This window comes from Magnolia sinica, chromosome 13 (genome assembly GCF_029962835.1).
Source record: "Magnolia sinica isolate HGM2019 chromosome 13, MsV1, whole genome shotgun sequence".
Taxonomy (NCBI): Eukaryota; Viridiplantae; Streptophyta; class Magnoliopsida; order Magnoliales; family Magnoliaceae; genus Magnolia; species Magnolia sinica.
The window spans coordinates 30,677,154-30,698,396 of NC_080585.1; the positions used below are offsets into that span (position 1 = coordinate 30,677,154).

A 21,243-nucleotide genomic window follows, 5' to 3' on the forward strand; every position below is an offset into this window, starting at 1 on the left:
TCTCCTATAGTGTGGTCCACTTAAGAATTACATTTAATTTTTGGACCCTGTCCTGAAATGAGATGGTAAAATTGATGAGCCCATATATACAACTCACATATGGAAGGCCACGCAGTGAGGGCCTGACCGACCTGACTGGATCCGGGGGTCAAACCGAATCGGACACGAATTGCCTGGGGAAGGCTTTTACAAGTTCCCGGGAAGTTAGGTGGGGCCACTGTGATGTTTGAGAAATCCACTCCGTTCATTCATTTTTCCAGCTTATTTTAGCCTATGAGACAAAAAATGGGCCATCATGATGTTTGAGAAATCCACCCCATCCAACCAATTTTTCCAGCCATGAGATAAGAAGTGAGGTTGATCCAAAACCGGAGGACGACACGCAAGAGAGAACAGTGGGGAAATGTCTACCATTGACACCTGTCTGGGTCTGGCCCACCTTGATGATGGTATGCCATCTAAACTATTTATAAGGTAACTTCTACGGAACTTAGCCTGATACAACACTTCTGCAGCCTTGCAAATGTTTCCACGGTGATCATTAAAGCCCTACTTTTTCCTCTGGTATGGCCCACTAAAGTTTGGACCTATCTCATTTCTGTCCAATTTCCTAAAATATGCATCTATCTCATTTTTGTTCAATGTACTAACATAGGCGGGCAAAACAGATGGACGAAGTTTATTTATCACAAACATCACGGAAGCAGCCCAGAAAGCTTCTTACCCTAACCGTATGGGCTTACATTGTTTATTTGATGTATATCCACGCCGTTTATCTATTTTTTCATCTTATTTTAGTACGAGGTCCCAAGCCTTAAAGAAGATTCAAATCTCAGTTGAACCGTGCCATTAGAAATAGTTACAAATGACCATTAAAAACTTTTTGTGGGCAACAAAAAGTTGATCAATCTGATATTTGTATTTTTTTTCTCTTTCATGTATGTTTTCTTTACATTATCAACAGGTTAGATGGCAAATAAACATTGCTAAAACCTTACGATAAGCTCTTTTGGAAATTTTAACGGTGATGCACTCAAATATCATTATTTTTTGTGGTGTGGTTCACATGAGATCTTTATCTACTTAAATTTTGGCATCACGCACTAAAATGGGCTGGAGAAAGGGATGGACGGCGTGGATATACAAAAAATCATAAAAGTGGGCCCCCCATTAGGGGTGTTACACGGTAACAGCTGATCCGCTCCCTTAGAACCGGAATAACCGTAATACGGTATTCATCTATCCAAAGGACACGTGGCAGGGGGACGTCTCGATCGTGTCCACCCATATATTCCCACCAGACGGATGGTTTGGATAGATCAATCATTATTTATATCCATCCCTTTCGCTACAGTTTATGTTACTGTATCTTTGACTATTGATCCTTTGTTTTCTACCGTCCATTTAATGGCCACAGATCAGATGCATAAGATTGTCTAATACGTTTGATTTTTTAGACATAAAACCATCCACCTGGGCCCTGCATATAGACAGACACGATTTACACGTTATTCTGCCACGTGGACTGTACGGAGATAGCTCTACCCTTTTCTGTTCCTATATCATTTACCGGTACGCTACCCACGATATTTTCTCCACGCGTCGTAGACGTGTCTCCATATTAACCGTCAATGTCGGCAGCAAGCAATCGCGCCCTTCTTTTCTCTTCAGTTGCTGTCAAGATTCCGAGTTGATTTTGCCTCTGTTATTCAGGATCTAGCAGTATCGCTGCTTATTGGGGCCCACATACTAAGTGGTCCAATGATCAGAACCGTTCAGAGACTTACAAAAAACAGATGGTTGTGACCATTAACATCTTTAGATGAATTCAGAACAATGAAGGGAAGATTTTCAGCGATCAATTCAACTTAAAAATCAAACGTTAGGATCATCGTTGAAGTTTTATTATCAAATTATAGCTTTCTTATGATAATAAATATGATATGGACCGTTAAAATCATAGTAACCTCTACGAATGTAGGCCCCAGTAGGCGGCGACAAATGGTGGATTCTTAATCGCGACGGAGACAAAAAAGAACACCCCAGATCCGTACTACCTCTCGAGCGAGCCGAATCTCCTTTCCAACGAAGTTAAGGATTTATACTCGGGTTTTAAGATCCATCAAGTGGACCACTTTTCCGGTGATCTAGACCATTGGTCTCTTAAATCCCATCGTAAATGGATAAATTTCTTTAGCATATTTGATACGATAGTTCTAAAGTTTTGATCAATGGTGTACATAAACGGTCTGAATTTAATAGTTTGATCTTCCAATCGCCAGTAATTTCGTTGCATGGTCAATTGATATCATGATTCAACATATCAATGGTCTAGATTAATAATCCATCGGGTCCACTTGTCAGAACTGAAAAGTAAAAAACCCGAGTATATTGCGGACGGCCTCGATCCGAGGACCCTATAATTCCTCTCTCTCCCTGGCCGGCGCTTCCAAGAAAAGAAGCAGAGGCTCTTGGAACGAGACTTTTCTGTAAATAAAACAACATTTGAGGGCTTTTCTTGCAGGCCCTTCAAAAGTCTGGTATGGGTTTCTGACTTTCTTTTTATAAAAACGGGATGGTGATGGTTTTCTATTTCGCCTTAAGAGTTTGAATTCCAAGATTTTTTCTTGTTTTTGAAGAAATCGTAATCAAAGATTCCGGATTCAGAATCTTGCTCAATTGCGTATTTTTTCGTTCGAGGAATTGGCATCCACATATTGCAATTTCAAGGAGATTGAAATTCAGAGATTTGGGCGTCGTTCTCAATCAAATCCTTTCGGTATCGATTTTGCTGTTTTATTGGAATTTCTGAGGTGGGTTTTTGGTTTGAAGATGGTGGCCGTTGAGATCGATAGTTTTTTGGATGCCGAATCTCGGATTCCGAAAGAAGCGAAGCGGATTCTGCACTCTCTGGCTTCGGAATGGAGCGATGTCGCCGATGCAAAGGCGCTTGAGGTGGTTCCGTTGAAGGGTGCGATGACGAATGAGGTGTACCAGATCAATTGGAAGACGGAGAGGGGCCTTCTCCCCCGGAAGGTGCTGGTGCGGATCTATGGTGAGGGTGTGGACGTCTTCTTCGATAGGGAGGATGAGATTGGGACGTTTGAGTGCATGTCGAAGCACGGGCAGGGCCCCCGTCTCCTGGGCCGATTCCCAAATGGGCGGGTTGAGGAGTTCATTCATGCAAGGGTATGTGTGGTTTTTCGATGAAATTCGTTAGATTCATGGCATTGGTTAGCAGTTTATTATTATTATTATTATTATTATTTGTTTAAAATTAAGGACGCTGTTCATGCGTGCTCACCGCATGGTGGGACCTTTCACTGGTCTAGAATTTTCATCTGAGGGGCCCCACTCGACAGTCCTAACCATCTGCTTGTCCAACTGCCAATGGACGGTTAAAAAGACAATATAGCCAACTATTCTTATGCAATAGGGAGAAGTCAACTGATGGGATGGCTGGGATTGTTTGATGGTGGAAATTTTCATACCATCACCGATCCATGGTGGTGGGGCCCTACCGGATGAACACTCTACAAGTGTGCATGCCAAACAGAAAACACTGGTGGAATTTGGCGAAGCATTGTATGTTACCTGCTTCAAATCTTCATGGTTAAGTAAGTTGGGTTGGGTAATGTTCTTGAAGTCGTTTGGTGGGATAATAGAAGCCATTGGATTTTTTTAGCACTGATGTTTCTTAAACTTTTGGTTGTGTTTGTTGTTTTGGATTTTCACTACATTAGATTCTTATCTGATTTTGTATGGGAAATAATTTCAATACCAAACCAAACGGCCTTTTCGAATACTGAACAAGCAAACACAAGAAGAACAAGATGTTTGAAAATGGAACAAATAAAACACATTCCAAAATATAAAAGAAGAGAAAAAGAATAAACTTGATAATGAGATTTTTGGGAAAATCTAAGAAACTACATCAATGAAGGGGTAAAAAAAAGGGGAAAACCCAGGCAATCCTCCAAACATTACAAATCCATGAACAGCACATGCCAAGATGTTTTAAGGAAGTTAAAGCGTTATGGCAATTACTGTTGGTTGCGGTTCTGTGGGTCATTTGGGGAGAAAGGAATGGGCGTTGGTTTCTCAATAGAAGCAAGTCGAAGGACGTCGTGATTAGGAGAATCTCCTTTTTAGTTATGGATTGGGCCTCCAATTTTTCGGAGGCGAGATCCACCCCCCTTTTCACTTGTTTTTGCTAATTGTGGGTGCGTTGTATTCTTTTGCTGCCTAGTTTCCTTAAAACATCTTGGCATGAACAGCACATGCCAAGATGTTTTAAGGAAGTTAAAGCATTATGGCAATTACTGTTGGTTGCAGTTCTGTGGGTCATTTGGGGGGAAAGGAATGGGCGTTGGTTTCTCAATAGAAGCAAGTCGAAGGACGTCGTGATTAGGAGAATCTCCTTTTTAGTTATGGATTGGGCCTCCAATTTTTCGGAGGCGAGATCCACCCCCCTTTTCACCTGTTTTTGCTAATTGTGGGCGTGTTGTATTCTTTTGCTACCTAGTTTTCTTGATAACGGTTTTTTAATAAAAATTGTTGTTATCTCTCTCTCTCAGAAAAAAAAAAAAAAAGAAGAGAGAAGAAGATGTTCTAAGGAAGTTGTTTTCAGAATGTTTATTAGGTTTTGGGACCTATTCCACCTTTGGCTTTATTATTCTTTTCTTGGAATTTCTACTGATTCTTGGATGTATCTTGAGGAATCTTTGGCACTTCACTGGTTGCTTCAGTCATTGACAACCATAGTTCTAGAACTCGATGAGTTGACTTGAAAGTTTTGTGCATTGACTCAACAGTTGAGTTACAAGTCAAGTCACTTTGCAGGGGCTGTTTAACATATCAAATGGGGAAATTTTTATTTTTTTACAATTGTGAAGATTGGTAGTTTCATGTTTATTAGTTTTGTAATGTAGTGTTTAGTGAATCCTTCAAAAAAGGAAAAAAAGTGTTTAGTGATGCATTTCTTTTTCCAGTTATCCTACATTCATTCCCTAATTTATGAACTAAGTGTGTATGTAATATTTTAACAAGTCGTTGTTGGATTATCAAACTGTGTTTACGGTTCTTGTCCGGCTGATTTTCGTTATCTTAGGCCCTGTTTGATTGCCACTTAAAATGAGTTTATCTCGTTTAGTTAATGGTGGATATCTAGAGATTGGTAAGGATTAAAAAATAATTTCATAATCCATAATTTATATTAACTATGATCTTTGATGTATAATTAATGTTAACTAAAATGGAATGAAATCACTTTTTCAGTGGAAACCAAACATGGTCTCAGCCATGTGCAAGATGTTAGGGGGTGCCCAGAGGTCAAGGCTCTCTCTCTCTCTCTCTCTCTCTCTCTCTCTCTCAGAAGAGGAGTGAAGAAGGGAAAAAGGGAGGAAAGGAGTTGGGGCTGCTCTGGCAATGCATGATTGAGACCATGTTCACTGGCTAGGCATTGTTGCTGTCAGATCTGGGGAGTGAAGAGGCTTATCCTCCTGATTGCACGGTTGATTTGAGGGGTTATTGGTACTCCTTGTTTAGGCTCCCCATTTCTTCCTATCATCTTTTTTTTTTTTTTGGTTAAATGACCCTTACCATGCATATCATGCACCAACATAAAAACATAGGACGACCAAAGAATGCTGAAACTAGACTGATTCATACTCCCTCATGCTTTTGCTCAGAATTTTACATACGCCATCTTAACCATTCAGGATTCACTTCACGTCAAGAAATACAAGAAAGCATACTAGTTTTGATTTTATTATGTTGTATCAAACTGATAAACATGTTCCCTATCTTGTTCTGGTGGATTGAAATTCCAGACGCTTTCAGCACCTGACCTGCGGGATTCAGATATATCTTCTCTTATTGCTGCAAAATTGAGGGAATTCCATGATTTGGACATGCCTGGTCCAGGAACGGTGCAGCTCTGGGACAGATTAAGGTACTACTTTTTTTTTTTTTAAAGCTACAGACCAGATTACCTGTTGATTGTTGTGCATACACAAAGCTGAATATTTCCTCGCCGCTTTCAGAAATTGGCTCAGTGCAGCCAAACGCTTGTGCCTTCCTGAGGAAGCTAAAGAGTTCCGCTTGGATACCATAGAGGAAGAGATAGCTATTCTGGAGAATAAGTTGTCGGGGGATAGTCAGAAGATTGGGTTCTGCCACAATGATCTTCAGTGTGGGAATATAATGATCGATGAAGAGACCAGATCAGTGACTATAATAGTGAGTCCATGTCTCCTTTGCATTTAATTATATAGGGATCATACATTTTCCACTAATCCAGACCCTACCCAATTGTTATGTTCATGTAGAAAAGATGTAGAACTGATGCTTTTCTTTCTAACTATTTGAGTGCTATCACATCCTTCTTTGTTCCTTTTACAACATGCAATAGTGTTTCTATTTTTCCTTGCCCACAAAAAAGGCAGGTCATCATTTGCAACAATGAGGACCCTTAGCCTTTTTATGGTCAAAGTAATGATAGGATTTTTTTTCTTATGAATTTTTATGCGTGTGTATAATAACCCGAGTTAATTTTGACCGTCCAATTTTAACCATTGATCAACATACCAAACTATTCCAATATGATCGTAATCGACATGATCAATCTATCCAATCTCAACCGCTGATTTGAAAATATTCAAATCCAACCGTCCACTAACTAATAAATCCAACCATACATCTAACCATCCATCCAATGATACACCCTTTTAACCATCCATATGCTTAGAACGTCCGTATATCCATACATCCTACCCCAAACTGACTGTATATCTTTTGCTTCTTGGAAGCATCGCCTTGTGCTTGAGACATATTCGATGCAACCCTAGCATTATTCTTCGCTTCTCTCTTCTGGTTGCAACTTTTTTAGAATTCTTCGTTGTCTTGCTCTATCATTAGAGCTCATTTTACTACATCGGCATACAATTTGAGCTTAAGTAGAGTCAACTTGTTACGAATTGACTCTCAGACCCCGCTCAAACTTCTTAGCTTTGTGAGCTTCATTCTGAGTCATATATGGGGCAAAACGAGATAGTTCAACAAATTTGGACTCATGCTGGCCTAAGGTCATCTCCCCTTGCTCTAAGTTCATGAATTCCTCTGCTTTGTAATCCTGTACGCACTCAGGAAAGTATTTCTCATCGAACTTCTCACAAAACATATCCCACGTCCACGTGGTCTCTTCTTCAATTGTTCTAGCAACCATCTCCCACCAGTGGTCGGCCTCTCCATCTAACATGAAAATTGCAAGTGTGATCTTCTGCTCGTCATCACATCCTAAAACAACGAATATCTTCTCTATTTGATTCTTCCATTTTTCTACCTCCATAGGGTTTGACAAACCCTTGAAAGCAGGCGATTTCAATATCTTAAATTTCTCTACTAAGCTCCCAACGCCATCCTACACAACTGGCACGGCTCCTCCATTATCGCGACTAAGTGTTGTCAAAGAATGGCAACCATGTCATCTAAAGCACGGAAGACCCCATCAAGTGACTAGCCACTTTTGGTGGACCTCGGTGTGGCTGCCACGAGACTAGCTCTACCTCTACCTCCACGCCCATGCCTAGACATGTTCTATAATTAAATCAAATGATAGACTTCAGATCTCACATAAGGGTGGATCACTTAAAGAAAATACTACAAGTTAAGTTTATATCACAATTACTCTCGCAAAGGAATATCCAACCCTGATTTCATACTCAAAGGCATGACTTATATTTTGTATGTTTACATTTCATACTCTACACATTTATTGAAAAAATGATTCTCATTCATAAGATATAACCAAAAAAAAAAAAAAAACTAAACAAATATATGTTTATTCAAAGAAAATTAAAATAAACATAATTCACATAAACATTAACACACAATTCACATTAACAGGTTTTAACCATCCAAAAATTAAATAAATAAACATTTATTTAAAGAAGAATAAAATATTCAAATCATCACCAAATTCATATCTCAATACATGACATCACCATATTATCTCATTACCACTTAATGTTCATTACAACTTATTTCGAAAGTGTTAAAAAAAAAGGAAAAGAAAATAATAATGAAAGCACTTGTCTTTAAGTGCCTCTATGAGATCATGTTCCTGAAATATTAAAATTCTAACAGGGTAAGTTGCGAAGCCCAGCGAATAATCTCAATACAGGTTTCAAAATGTAATATTACATAATCTGAGTAAAATGTACTTATTAAAAAAACACAATACATGTTTATGTAAAGTAAATAAATGAAGATGTTAATAAATAAGATTTTTCAATGTAAATTTTAAAAAATATATGAATGAATAGAATTAAAGTATGCCATAATTCACAATACTAAGTGCAATTTATTCATTTTAACACCAGAGCCAATTTATACCAATTGGCCAACACCCGTGCTAATACAATACCTAGTCTGACAATGAGAACCTTTTGCATGATAAGTTCACTCATTCGAAGGGCATTTGACCTGGCAATGAGACTATTTTTCTTGAAACACTCACCCATCCAAATGGTACTTGATGAGGGACCCGTGGTACATCAGATGGTTAGATTACTATCCTACCAAACCTGACAACAGAAACCATTTTCAATCCTAAGATGATCACCCTCCCAAAGGTTATGGTAGAGATTCTAAGATGTACCAATTGGGATTTTGGGACTTTCAACCCAAGGGTCTTGATAGCTGTACCTAAGGTATTCAAAATCATTACGCATTACGTAACAGTTATAACCGTTATGCGTTATAGGGTTAAAACGGCCGTAACGGTCTCGTAATGGGCCTATAACAATTTTTTCAAAGAATAAAAAAAGAATTTTTTCCAAAAATAAAAAAATGACCGTAACAGCCGTTACGACCCGTGTCATAACGGTAACGGTGGTGGCTGTTATGACCACTATTACTGTTTTGGAACACCTTGGCCCTACTTATTTATGCTTTAGGGATTTTCAACCCAGAAGACTTGATTGCCCCACTTCTTTTGTAGTGTTCAAAAAACTATTTCAATGATGCATGATAAAATAATTTTAAGAATCTTCAATGGTTAACATTCTTCGATCGAATTTATAATACATAATACGTTATGTAAATAAATTTTCTAATTGACGTAAATTTTTCACACATAATTAAAGTTCTATGCAGAATATGCAACATAATGTATGATTAAAAAATTTGAAAAATTATATATCAACTTAAAATTTTAGTAATAATTATTTTTTCTTTAAAAAAAATCGAAATTATAATTTTTCTTAAAATCATATTAAAAAATAAATTTTGTTTTATATTAATACTTACAATAATCCAACTTTAAAGTCAAATTAATGTATGTGAATTAAAATAAAAATAACTAAGTTAATAAAAATTTAAATGACATAGTTAAAAGCATGGTAAATAAATACAACAAATAATTTTTTTTATAAATAATTAATTAACAACTGGAAATGAGTAAAAAAAAAAAAATCAGAGATAACTCACCTTAACTCACCTTAATAATAATAATAAATGTTTTTAGCGGAAACCTAATGAAACTAATTACAAAATTAAATAAACAAAAGAAAAAAAATATTTTTTTTAAAAATCAAGTGAGAGAAAATTCATTTTTTTCCTCTCTCTTCTTTTTTCTTTCTTCATTTTCTCTAACTTTTCTTTCACTTTCTCTTTTGCTCTCTTTCTCACGCGAGCAACAGAAAAGCTATGCAGATTTTTTTCTTCTCTCTCTCTCTCTCTCTCTCCACCTTACGTCAAAGCAACCTTTGTTGGGTTTTTTTTTTTTTCCTTTTACACCTACTTACATTACATCACTATCTCCCTTCTCACGTCACCAGTGAAAAACACTCTCCCTTCACTTAATAGTTTTTTTTTTTTTTTCACACGCATTAGATGCAACGTGCAATGTCTCACTTCAATACCATCATTCAATGAGGCGTTGCATATTGCATTTAATGCATGTGTGAAAAAAAAAACTATAAGTAAGAAGTGAAGGGAGGGAGGTTCTTCACCGTTGATATGAGAATGGAGGTAGTGTTGTAATGTGAGTAGGTGTTAAAGAAAACATTATATATATATATATATATATATATATATATATATGCTGCTTTGATTTGAGGTGATGAGAGAGATTAAAAAAAAAAAAAAAAATCTTCTTATCTCTTTTATTGCTTACATGAGAAAGAGAGGAAAAGAAAAAGTGAAAGTAAAGTAAGAGAGAAAAAGAAAAAGAAAATAAAAAAACAAAGAGAAAGGAAGAAAAGAAAAAAAAGAGTTTTTCTCTTACTTGATTTTAAGGAAAATAATTCTTTTGTTGATTTATTTATTTGTCTATTTAATTTTGTAATTAGTTTCATTAGGTTTCATTTAAAAATATTTATTATTATTATTATTAAGGTGAGTTATCCCTGATTTTTTTATTTGCTTATTTTTAGTTGTTTACTAATTATTTGTTGTATTTATTTACCATGCTTTTAATTATATTATTTAAATTTTTATTGCTTTAGATTTTTTAAAGGAAAAAATATTTATACTAAAATTTCAAGTTGATATATTATTTTTCAAAATTTTGACTCTATATATTATGTTGCATATTTATTTCTGTGTATAACATTGATCATGTGCAGAGAGTTTACATTGATTAGAAAATTTATTTACATCATATATTATGGATTCGACCGAAGAATGATGACCATTGAAGATTCTTAGAATTATTTTATCATGCATCATTGAAATAGTTTTTACAACATTAGAAAATAAGTGGGGTGATCAAGTCCTTTGGGTTGAAAATCTCTAAAACATAAATAGGTAGGGCGATCAAGACCCTTGGGTTGAAAGTCCTATAATTCCAATTAGTACCTCTTGGGATCTCTAGCATACCCTTTGGGCAGGTGAGCATATCAAGATTGCAAAAGGTTCGTGCTGCCTGGTTTGATAGGGTAGTAGTCTGACCACTTAATGCACACATGGATCTCTCATCAAGTGTTCTTTGGATGGGTGAGTGTTTCAAGAAAAGGTTCCACTTGCCAAGCCAAGTGCCCTTTGGATGAGTGAGCTTGTCACGCAAAAGGTTCACATTGCCAAGCTAGATGTTGCATTGGTGTGGGTGTTGGCTAACCGGTGTCAACTGACCTTGGTGTTGAAAAGAATAAACTGCACTTATTATTGTGGATTATGACATATGTTAATTGCATTTATTCATATATATTTTTTAAAAAAATTTACATTGAAAAATCTTGTTTATTAACATATTCATCTATTTACTTTACATAAACAGGTATTGTATTTTTATTTTTTTAATAAAAAAAGACACGTTTTACTCAAATTATGTAATGTTATATTTTAAAACCTATGTTGAGATTACTCACTGATCTTCGCAGCTCACCCTATTGGGATTTTAACATTTTAAGAATAGGATCTCATGAATGTTCTTAAATACAATTGTTTTTATTTTTTCTTTAGCGCTTTTGGAATAAGTTGTAATGAACATTAAGTGGTGGTATGAGAATATGGTGATGACATGTGTTGAGATATGAATTTGGTGATGATCTGGGTATTTTATTATTCTTTAAATAAATGTTTATTTATTTAATTTTTGGATGGTTAAATCCTATGAATGTAAATCATGTATTAATGTTTATGTGGATTATGTTTATTTTAATCGTCTTTGAATAAACGTAAATTTGTTTAGTTTTTGGATTGTTATATCTTATGAATGGTAGTATGATAATATGGTGATGGCATGTGTTGAGATATGAATTTGGTGATGATTTGGATATTTTATACTTCTTTAAATAAATGTGCATTTAATTTTTGGATGGTTAAATCCTATGAATGTAAATCATGTATTGATATTTATGTGGATTATGTTTATTTTAATTTTCTTTGAATAAATGTAGATTTGTTTAGTTTTTGGATTGTTATATCTTATGAATGAGAATCATTTTGTTAATATATATGTGGATTAAAATGTAAATATACAAAATATAGGTCATACCTTCGAGTGCGGAATTGGGGTCGGACATACCCAAGTGTCGGATTTCGGGGCATGACAGTGTGTGTGGAAAATGTTCCTATAAGGTTGAGCTTGCAGGCCCCACTTTGATATGTATATGGCACCTAAACCATCCATTTGGTGACCCCTGCCTAAACATGGGATGTCCTAAAATTCAGCCATAACCGAGACTTAGGTGGCCATACCATCTTGGAAAAGTGCTAAATATGCCTAAAGCATATAAAATCACTTGGTGGGCCCACATGACTTTTGGAATGACCTGAAGTTTGGTGGAAGCCCTCATCCAGGTGGGGTAACTATCAGTGGGTGGGTTGGATGTCTGAACCACATCTTGGTGGGCGCCAAAAATAATGGGTGGGTGTCCACTCTCAATTTTTCCTTTGGTGTGGCCGAGCTAAATCTTGGATCAGGCTGGATTTCAGCCTCTAAGCGTAACAGGAGGGAACACATCCAATGGATGGGGTGGATGTACGACACACATCATGGCGGGGCCAACATAGCTCGACCTTACTGTAACTTCTGGTAAGGGCCAACCTTATAGGAACATTTTCCTGTGTGTGTGTGCGCGTGCCTAATGTTTTCTTTGCGTCTATGGTTAGAGAGGCAAATGAGATGGTGGATAGATTAGTGAAGGAGGGTGTATCGAGGTTGGACTTTTGTAATGGGGATTCCGCATAGGCAACATTCCCATTTGCACCTGATCATGTTTCTATTGCCACTCATTTGGTTGCTTATTTGGTTTGTGCATACCAATGTTGGAATTGCAATGTCATGAAGCCATTCTTGTTGGTTTGCTTATCCAAGTGATCTGTCAAAAAGTGGCACCTCCAGTAAGCAGCTAATGAGGCATAACACTAGATATACTGGCGTTGATAAAATCATGCTGTAAAAGCCCAAAACTTGCATATCTTTATGCTTTTGTGGCTCTCTTTTTTTTCCCTCTTAATTGCAGTGGTTTGTAATAGATACGGATCACTCGTAAGCATGTTTTGGCTTCCATAGGCCAAGAATGCAATCTGCTGCATTTTTATCTCTACATAGTCTCTGCTGGTAAGCAGGTAATTACGGCTTTTTCGATGCTTTCATTGTGTAAATGGAGCAACTTGAGGAGCATCTATAAGTGTAATATGCCTGCATGCAACTTCTCTGGCATTTCAAAGACTACTTTGTTCACACGGAGACAAAAGCAAATTATTATGAAGCATTCTAATGCATAGGCGGTGCTGATTTCTCATAATCTTTCCCTCTTTCACAGGACTACGAGTATGCAAGTTACAATCCTGTTGCATACGATATAGCAAATCACTTCTGTGAGATGGCTGCCGATTATCATACTGAAACACCGCATATCTTGGACTACGATAAGTACCCAGGTGGGTGATCGTGGATTTCAAATGTTCTCATGTTTTGATGATTCTTTGTTTTTACTCATCTGCGATAGAAATTACTTATGCTAAGTTCAAATCTATACTGGATGATGAGGTTTTCTTTCTTGGCCTTGCTATGGTACAGATTTTGAAGAACGCAGAAGATTTGTATATCAATATCTGAGTTCATCAGGTTAGTCATTTGTTCGCCTGGCATGACATAAGATACACCAAATATGTCTCAGATGTTGCTGCAGGACCAGCTGGATATGATTCGTGTGTGGGGCCTAAGGTGCTGGATTGTTCCGTGGTATTTCTCCCCACAAAATGCAAATAATGGAATTTCTTCGAAGCAAAGAAAGTCCATTATTTACATTAAGGGTGGCACATGGGGGGTTTGGGTCAAGTTGAGGGTCAACCTGAGCTTGACCCTACCTTAAGAGGACCCAACCCGATCTGAATTCCAACCGAGCATCCCAACTCGAACCCAACATGAATTCGTCTATGCTCAACCTGACCCAAACCAACCTGGCTTACATGATTATTCCCAACCTGACCTAACCTGACCAGGATATGCTCAATCCAAACCCAACCCAATTACAAATCAGGTTGGAGTTTTCCAACCCTAACCCAACCTCAGGACCCTGACAACCTGACACGAGCTCAGGTTGGGTCACTCAGGTTTGGGTTGACCTGAACCCAAGCTGCAGCTCTAATTTGCATTGTGTGGGATGCCAGCTGGTGCTGTGGGCCCAACAGAGCTTGCAAGAATATCTTCTTTGCAAATCCTGTCCAAACTGGCTGTCAGTGTATGTTAAACGTTTCAAAACTTATCAATGGAAAGGTGGGCTGGTAATTCATCACGCAGTTTTTAATAGAGGGTGAATTTGAATGGTATGGTCAGATGCCATGAAAGCAAAGATAGGAAGATTGGCTAACTTTAATTAGATGCGTGTGCTTCCTGTTGGAATGCATGTGTGCCTATACTTGGATGCATGCTTGACATGCGTGGGGTTTTAAATCTGTAGTGTTATCCTAGAAACCAGAAACTGTCTCAGAAATATAGAATGTTTATAAGTTTAGCAAATGTGGTTCTCATTTGAATAAACATCCTTTGAAAAAAATAAAGTGTCAGATATGAATCTAAAGCTGTGATTTTAATCTAATATTAGTTATTGCAACACGTGTGGAACACAAACAAAATTAAGTCAAAGTGAGGGAATGCAATTCCACCCATCCCTGCTGACACCTTGCTGACGAAAAGCATTGAAGTACAAGTCCATCCAAAAGTGTTGTGGCAGATCTTTTACATATGCAAATTCGACAATCATGATCTATTTCTATGGAGGACTCCTAGTTTTACAACGGGTTTTTGTACTTGCTTTTCCAGGTATGAGTTCCCATCGGGACATGTAGCAGATGTTTATAAATCTTGGATGACTCCAGCAACCCTACCATTTGTAGTCCAACTGTCCAAGGCCCAAAAACGAGACTGGCGGATAAAACCAAAGCGTTCAATTCGAGGGAAGAAATGAACACTTCTCATTTTTGGGCCCTGTTCCAGAAAGCAGTTGAGATTATTTGATCTGCGTATTTTGGGTCATTACCCATATGGCCATATATTGTATGACCCTCCAGCAGTCCAGCTGAGTGGTTCAGATCACATACATGTCTGCTACATTTCCCCATGGGAAATCATGTGCAGGGAATCCTGTGCAATAGCATTCCTTATTTGATGGTATAAGTTTGCAGAAAGGCCTTAGTACATCCGTAGGTGAAATATTGCAGATGATACGGGTTCGATATAGTCATTTTGGATTCTGGAGTTTGAGTAGTAATGGGATACTAAGAGTTGCACTAATAACATGACAAATCAAACCTGATCTAGTTGTGCCAAATGTTGATATTGCTGCTGTAATTCCAATGCTGCCATTACTGCTTTTTTCCCTCCTGGATGCTGACAAAGATTTTATTGGAATATAGATAGCTGGAATACTGAAGGCAAGCTAATATGCTAGTGATCCTCTCATCAGTACCTTGAAAAATGGGCCACAGCTAAAAACCAAAAAGAATAACCCTCCCAAAAGGACTAAATGAGACCAATAATGTATAAGATATCACTTCGCCCACTAAAAATTCCCCTCAGAATCTGGGGCTGTGAATGGGTACCTGGACCAGTCGATACCCAATGGACCTGACTGATTTTAATGGCTCCAGGTGCATTTTTTGTACCTGATAAGAAACTGGGTCGGGATCAGGTCTCACCTGTCTAATCATGTTCAGGTCAGATCCACCACTTGGATCTGGTTAAAATTGGGTCGGATCAGGTCAGGTTGGGTCCACTAAGCCTTATCCCAACTAAGTGACCCTTGTTTAACTGAGAATATGATCCTTGATAGTGGAATGGTGGAACATGATTTGTTTAACCGACGCCAATTGGTTGGGGAAGGCATAAATGATGATGAAGATATAGTTTAAATGTATATATTGATTATTCTAGCTACTAAATGAGGTTTCCTAAGCCACTTGCATGTAAGAGAGCCCTTTTACACCCCACGCATGTTTCAAAGCGGCACATGCGTGTGCACTCTAATCCATTCATTGGGTGGGCCCGACCATGCAAATGCTTTCATTTTGACTTGGAATTGACTCGACTCAACTGAAACCTAGGCACAGACCCAATGGGTACCCAAACCTGATTGGGTTCAGGTCAACCTGACCCTTTAAATGCCTCATCGGAATCCCTCCCACTCCATTCCTTCAAATTTTCCTCCTGACTGCAGCCCTGAAACTTGGTTCTAGCAAGCACTGTTCACACCCCAAGTATAGGGTTTCGATGTAGTAATAATCTCGGTAAGACCAAGGTCGAATCCACAAGGACTGAACCTTGTACATAATCTGAAAGTAATCAGAGCTAGAACTAGAAGAAGATGTAATGTAAATCAAGGAATTTTAAGAGAAATAATGGTGAAATATTAGACTAAAACTTGCAAAATTCAAGGTGGGAAAGTAGGGATTCCAAGGATTCACTTGTAGAGATCAGAGAGATCTATGCTTGATTAACAAACACAACTGGATTCAGAGTCTCATCTTCATCTAGTTGGGGGATATAACATTAAAAATCAAATCTGAACTTCCTTTGATCTAGCTTTCAAGAGATGAGAGGTATGAGAATTAGAATTGATTCCATCACAAAACCATGCCCATAAGACAAAGCAAACAATAAAATTTAACCAATCCATAACCAATCTGAAAGAGTTATGAATGTTAGGAAGGATTCGATCATCCAACCATGCCCATGAGACGATGGTGAATAACAGGGCTTCCTAACTTCATAATCACAATAATGAAAAGGACATGCTTACAGCTATCGCAGATCTATTGTAATATAAGTCACAATAAACCATTAAAAACTAAAAACATTCCTTATAATCAAACTAGAATCAAGATCAGTTCAGTTTAAACATGGATCAAAAGGCATAAAGAAAAATCTCCCATTACACTACAAGCTTCACCTCTTAGCCCTAACTAAGAGGTTTAGCCTGTCATAGACGTGATGAGGCTAGCATCAAAGAAGAAAAACAAAGAATAAAGAAGGAAGAAGGAAGAAAACTTCCCAGCCTGCGCCTGCTCTCTCTCTCTCTCTCTCTCTCTCTCTCTCTCTCTCCTTCACGTTCAAGATGAATCCATCCCCTCACGTTCTTCTCCTTTTATAGAGCTTTGAGGAGTCGGTGTGGAAGGTCGGTCGGGCGTTTACACAGCACCTTGCTTGCAAAGTCGCGAAAACGCAAATTGAGTTGCGTTTAGGCGGAATTTTCGGACAGTGGACTGTCCAAGAATTGATTTTTCCTCCATGGTAGGGGTAAAGACCCCCTTTCCGAGCTGTTGAATGGTCAGATCAAAGATCCGATCATCATCTGGGCCGTACAACACCCCGCAACGTCCAGGAAAACTGGACGTGCATATGGTGCGAAAGAACCTGCGTTGAGATGCTCGGTGGGCCCCACAGTGATGTTTTCGGATTTTATCCACCCCGTTCATTGGATTCCTGGCAAAATTTCAATCGGAAAGGAGTGGTTTTGGTCGAGTTTTGGTGCAGTCCACTGTATCAAATCAAGTCGTTGTTCATCTTGCGTTTTTCGGCGATCCACGTGTGTACGTGTGCATGGGGTCAAAAGCTCAACATAGCTGGAGTCGTGGCCACCCCCTGGAGTGAGTGGATGGTCACGATCGTCCATCGGGATGATGGGTGGGGCCCACTGAGATCATCCGTTCGGCCGGCGTCCGTCTGCTGGCCGTTTTTGAAATTTTTTTAAAAAAGAATCGGTCAGCGTGCGCTAACCAATCTTATGCTTTTTTGGTGCATGGCTGGTGCGTGTGCACTGTGCACATGCGCACCTATAAGTGGGGTCCATTGTGATGCTTATGAGAAATATGCTCTATCCATCCTCTCTCTCATCCGATTTAAGGGGTTGAGACCAAAATTGAAGCATATCCAGATATCAGGTGGGTCCCAGATCAATATTTTAGGGGCTGATCTGCCCGTTAGGCCACTTCCACAGGGATCCAAGGGCTGAAATTCGACGTGTACGGTTAATTTAGGGTCCTCAGGCCAGATATAAAGTTTCGGTGGGAACCATATGATCTTGCATTCAGGATGACTTTTAGGCCTCTTGGACTTCAATTGCTTGGTTTTCTCAGATCTTTGGCGTGTAAACTCTTCGATCTCGGTCTCCTGGGATCCGTCCCTTGTCTTGCTGATTTTTTAGCGTTAAATCCATGCTTTTAGTACCATTTTTCAGTCCAGGCTCCTAAATTCACTTTGCAACACAAAAACGATTGACATAGGACGTTAAACAGTATCATGTTCGTAAAATTAGGTAATAACTGGGGTCTAATATGCAATATTTGACCCTCAACAAGCACCCTATCTGATATCATAGGGGAGATGCGCTTCGTAATTTTACCACACACCATTAGTGTGTCTATCCTCAAGCTCTATCATTTCACTTCCCTGAATCTATCATTCTTTGTTTCCAAAACCAATTTTTTACCTTTATTATTACTTTTTTAGCCAATTATCATTTCACTTCTCCAAAGCAACAGTTCTTTATTTCTGAAACTCTGATTTTGTACCTTTATTATTACTCTTTCCTAGGCAATGAAGCGAGCGACCTCAAAGTTGAGCAGCTAGTCCATGACATCGAGAAGTATACTTCTGCAAGCCATCTGCTTTGGGGCCTATGGGGAATAATTTCGGTACCCAACTTCAGCTTTCACGACTTACTGCAATACTTTCTTTTTTGTTTTTAGCCTTCCTCTTTCTTTCTTACTTTCTTTATTTCTTTGAGAAATGCTCTTGGAGCACTTTTTAAGTTATAGTACTCCAGTTGCATTGCGACACTTAGCCAGTCCAATCAATTGATTAGACTGTTCATTAGGCCCACGTTTCATGGGCCACTGTGCAAATGTTACACCAATCTGACAAGTACTAGCCATTTGATCAATGTTCTTTAATATGGAAGTCCAGATTGTTTGCACAAATATAGGTCCAGTCAGCAATTTGATCCATCTGTTTGTTGAGGACCATCATGGATTGCTCAAAATTCTAAAGAATCACTTCTGTTATGCAATCACATCATCCCATCCATGGCTTGGAAAAAGGATGGTTATATAAAATAAGGCCAAATCAAGGATGGATTGGATCATCTGAGCAGTGTGATTTCCGCATGGTGGTCCGTGAAATATGTTATGGATTTACAGTTCAGGCCAATAGTTAGGAGTGTCCAAATTAACTGATGTAACTGGAAGAATGGTAACTTATGGTGCTCTGTGAGCACTGGAGCATCTCTCTGTTTTTGATATCTTAGTAGCAACTGTCTGATTTCATCCCTCTTATCTTCTGCAGGAGCATGTAAATGACATTGACTTTGATTATATTGAGTATGCGAGGCAAAGGTTTCAGCAGTACCAGCTGAGGAAGCATGCCGTACTGAGTTCTGGGGACCCATTATCCGGAAATGGTTCTGCAACGCCTTCCTGGTAGCATCACTTTTGTAAATTGTATTCTGTCTCCATGTATTGTAAATATATACCATAATGATTGTTGGTCAACTATATTCTTACTTACAATGGTATCTGACTGCTCTAGAATAATTGTGGCTGTAAATGGTTTTTTTTCCTAGCCAATGCCCATGTCAGTGAATCTACTCAGACTTCAAGCATTTCATTAGCAGAAATGAATGTCATTTTGAAAACGAATAGTGCTTAGAACTGAACCATGATCTTAATGACTATTGGGGCAGACGGTGATTATGCTACCGTGTTTTGGAACTCGGCCTTCCCCAATTCCATCCACCACTTCCTTTTGGAAGGAGGAAGAAATTTTAGCACCACAGATATTACATGCTCTCTGAAGGGTCATTTGGATGCCCGTATATTGGTCAAGTTGTAAATGATTCATAGGTAAATCGTTTATACTCTGTGTTTGGATAACCTTTTTTACCTTAAAGCATTTACAGGCAAAAAGTTCGGATTTTATTTACAAGCTTTCCATTTACAGCCTAATAGCTATAGATGGAAAGAGTGATTCTCCGTTCGGAGGACTTAAATAATTTACAGGCTATTCAAATGCAGACAATTATTTATTATTTTTTCTTTTTTACACACAGACTCGCTGCCCCACACATACCCACTCACTACACAATAGGTACTGGAACCCATGGCCTCGTGTTGAAACTCTTGTGAGTCTACCACCAAGGCATGAGTAAGGACCACAGTGGAATTTCAACTCTTGTGAGTCTACCACCAAGGCATGAGTAAGGACCACAGTGGAATTTCACCATAATGTGAGTCTACCATTCAGCCATGGATACTCAAATACAGACAATCATTTTTCAGTAAATTATTTATAACTTAAAGCCAAACAAGATAGGTTGTAAATAATTTATAAGCATCCAAATGACCCTCAAAAGGGGCCTGTTTTGTTAGAAATTTGTTCTCTTTTTTTTCTTTTTTCTTTTTTCTTTTTTCCTTTTTTTTTTTCATATATTTGCATCATAAAAAGTAATTGTGAAAATTAACTATGATGGTTACATTTTTTTCTTGAAAAAGTTAAGCTAGATAATACATGGGCATATTTGGACGGTTTGAATTGACATGTAACACAGACAGTGGATGCTCCATGGGCCATACACGTAATGGCATCATGTACATCTATTCAGACCGCTTGTTGGATAGAAAGTATCCCAGAACCATACTACCGAAAATTCTAGCCATGTGATTGCTAACCATCCAAGATACATTGCCAATTAACAATAGCACCGTTATGGTCCAAATTCAACGGCCAAAAATAGATGATCAAGATTGTCTGAACAGTGTCACCCAGGCGATTTCGCGTCAGGAGAATGGAACACTGCTAATTCCAATAGCGAGTGGGTTGTAGAGTACCTTTTGTAATGCACCATTCCTATGATAATTTACTACCATTTCAAAAATCTCAGTGACTCTTCAGCCATGCACATGGCATGGCAGTAAGAAAATTCAGAGCGTCCAAATTACTCAAGCTAATCATAAACGGGAAATTGCCCAAAATTTACAATGAGAAGATGATGTTAGCCATCTTATTTTGTCCTTGGACCATGAACCCATCACCATTTTTCTTCCGACCATCCATTTGATAGACAAAAATTGGATGGTTAGACTGCTAGAGCAGTGTGATTTTAGAGAGATGCAGGGACAAAAATGTGGTGAACTACCATAGATGTCCATGTTGCTATCAGAAGAGAAAAGACTAGAATACTTTGGCAGGGTTTGATGGTTGATAGCGCATATTAACTAAAGTAAAATCCATTCGAAATC

General features: G+C 38.2%; 1 protein-coding gene across 1 annotated transcript; it reads left to right on the top strand.

Moving 5' to 3' along the window:
• The first annotated feature begins 2,482 nt into the window (after nucleotides 1-2,482).
• Nucleotides 2,483-19,607, top strand: LOC131223438 (probable choline kinase 2). Its single transcript, XM_058218853.1, has 7 exons — nucleotides 2,483-3,189; nucleotides 5,832-5,953; nucleotides 6,045-6,240; nucleotides 13,272-13,389; nucleotides 13,529-13,576; nucleotides 18,542-18,642; nucleotides 19,292-19,607. Exons 1-7 carry the CDS (start codon nucleotides 2,833-2,835, stop codon nucleotides 19,427-19,429), a joined length of 1,080 nt encoding a protein of 359 aa, XP_058074836.1. The 5' UTR covers nucleotides 2,483-2,832; the 3' UTR covers nucleotides 19,430-19,607.
• The last annotated feature ends 1,636 nt before the right edge of the window (nucleotides 19,608-21,243 follow it).

Bases quoted from the DNA above. Each gene is read 5' to 3' on its own strand.
- LOC131223438 (XM_058218853.1), top strand. From the start codon at position 2,833: ATGGTGGCCGTTGAGATCGATAGTTTTTTGGATGCCGAATCTCGGATT. The intron at 3,190-5,831 runs GTATGTGTGGTT...TTGAAATTCCAG, and splicing joins AGGAGTTCATTCATGCAAGG to ACGCTTTCAGCACCTGACCT. The intron at 13,577-18,541 runs GTTAGTCATTTG...ACTCTTTCCTAG, and splicing joins TCAATATCTGAGTTCATCAG to GCAATGAAGCGAGCGACCTC.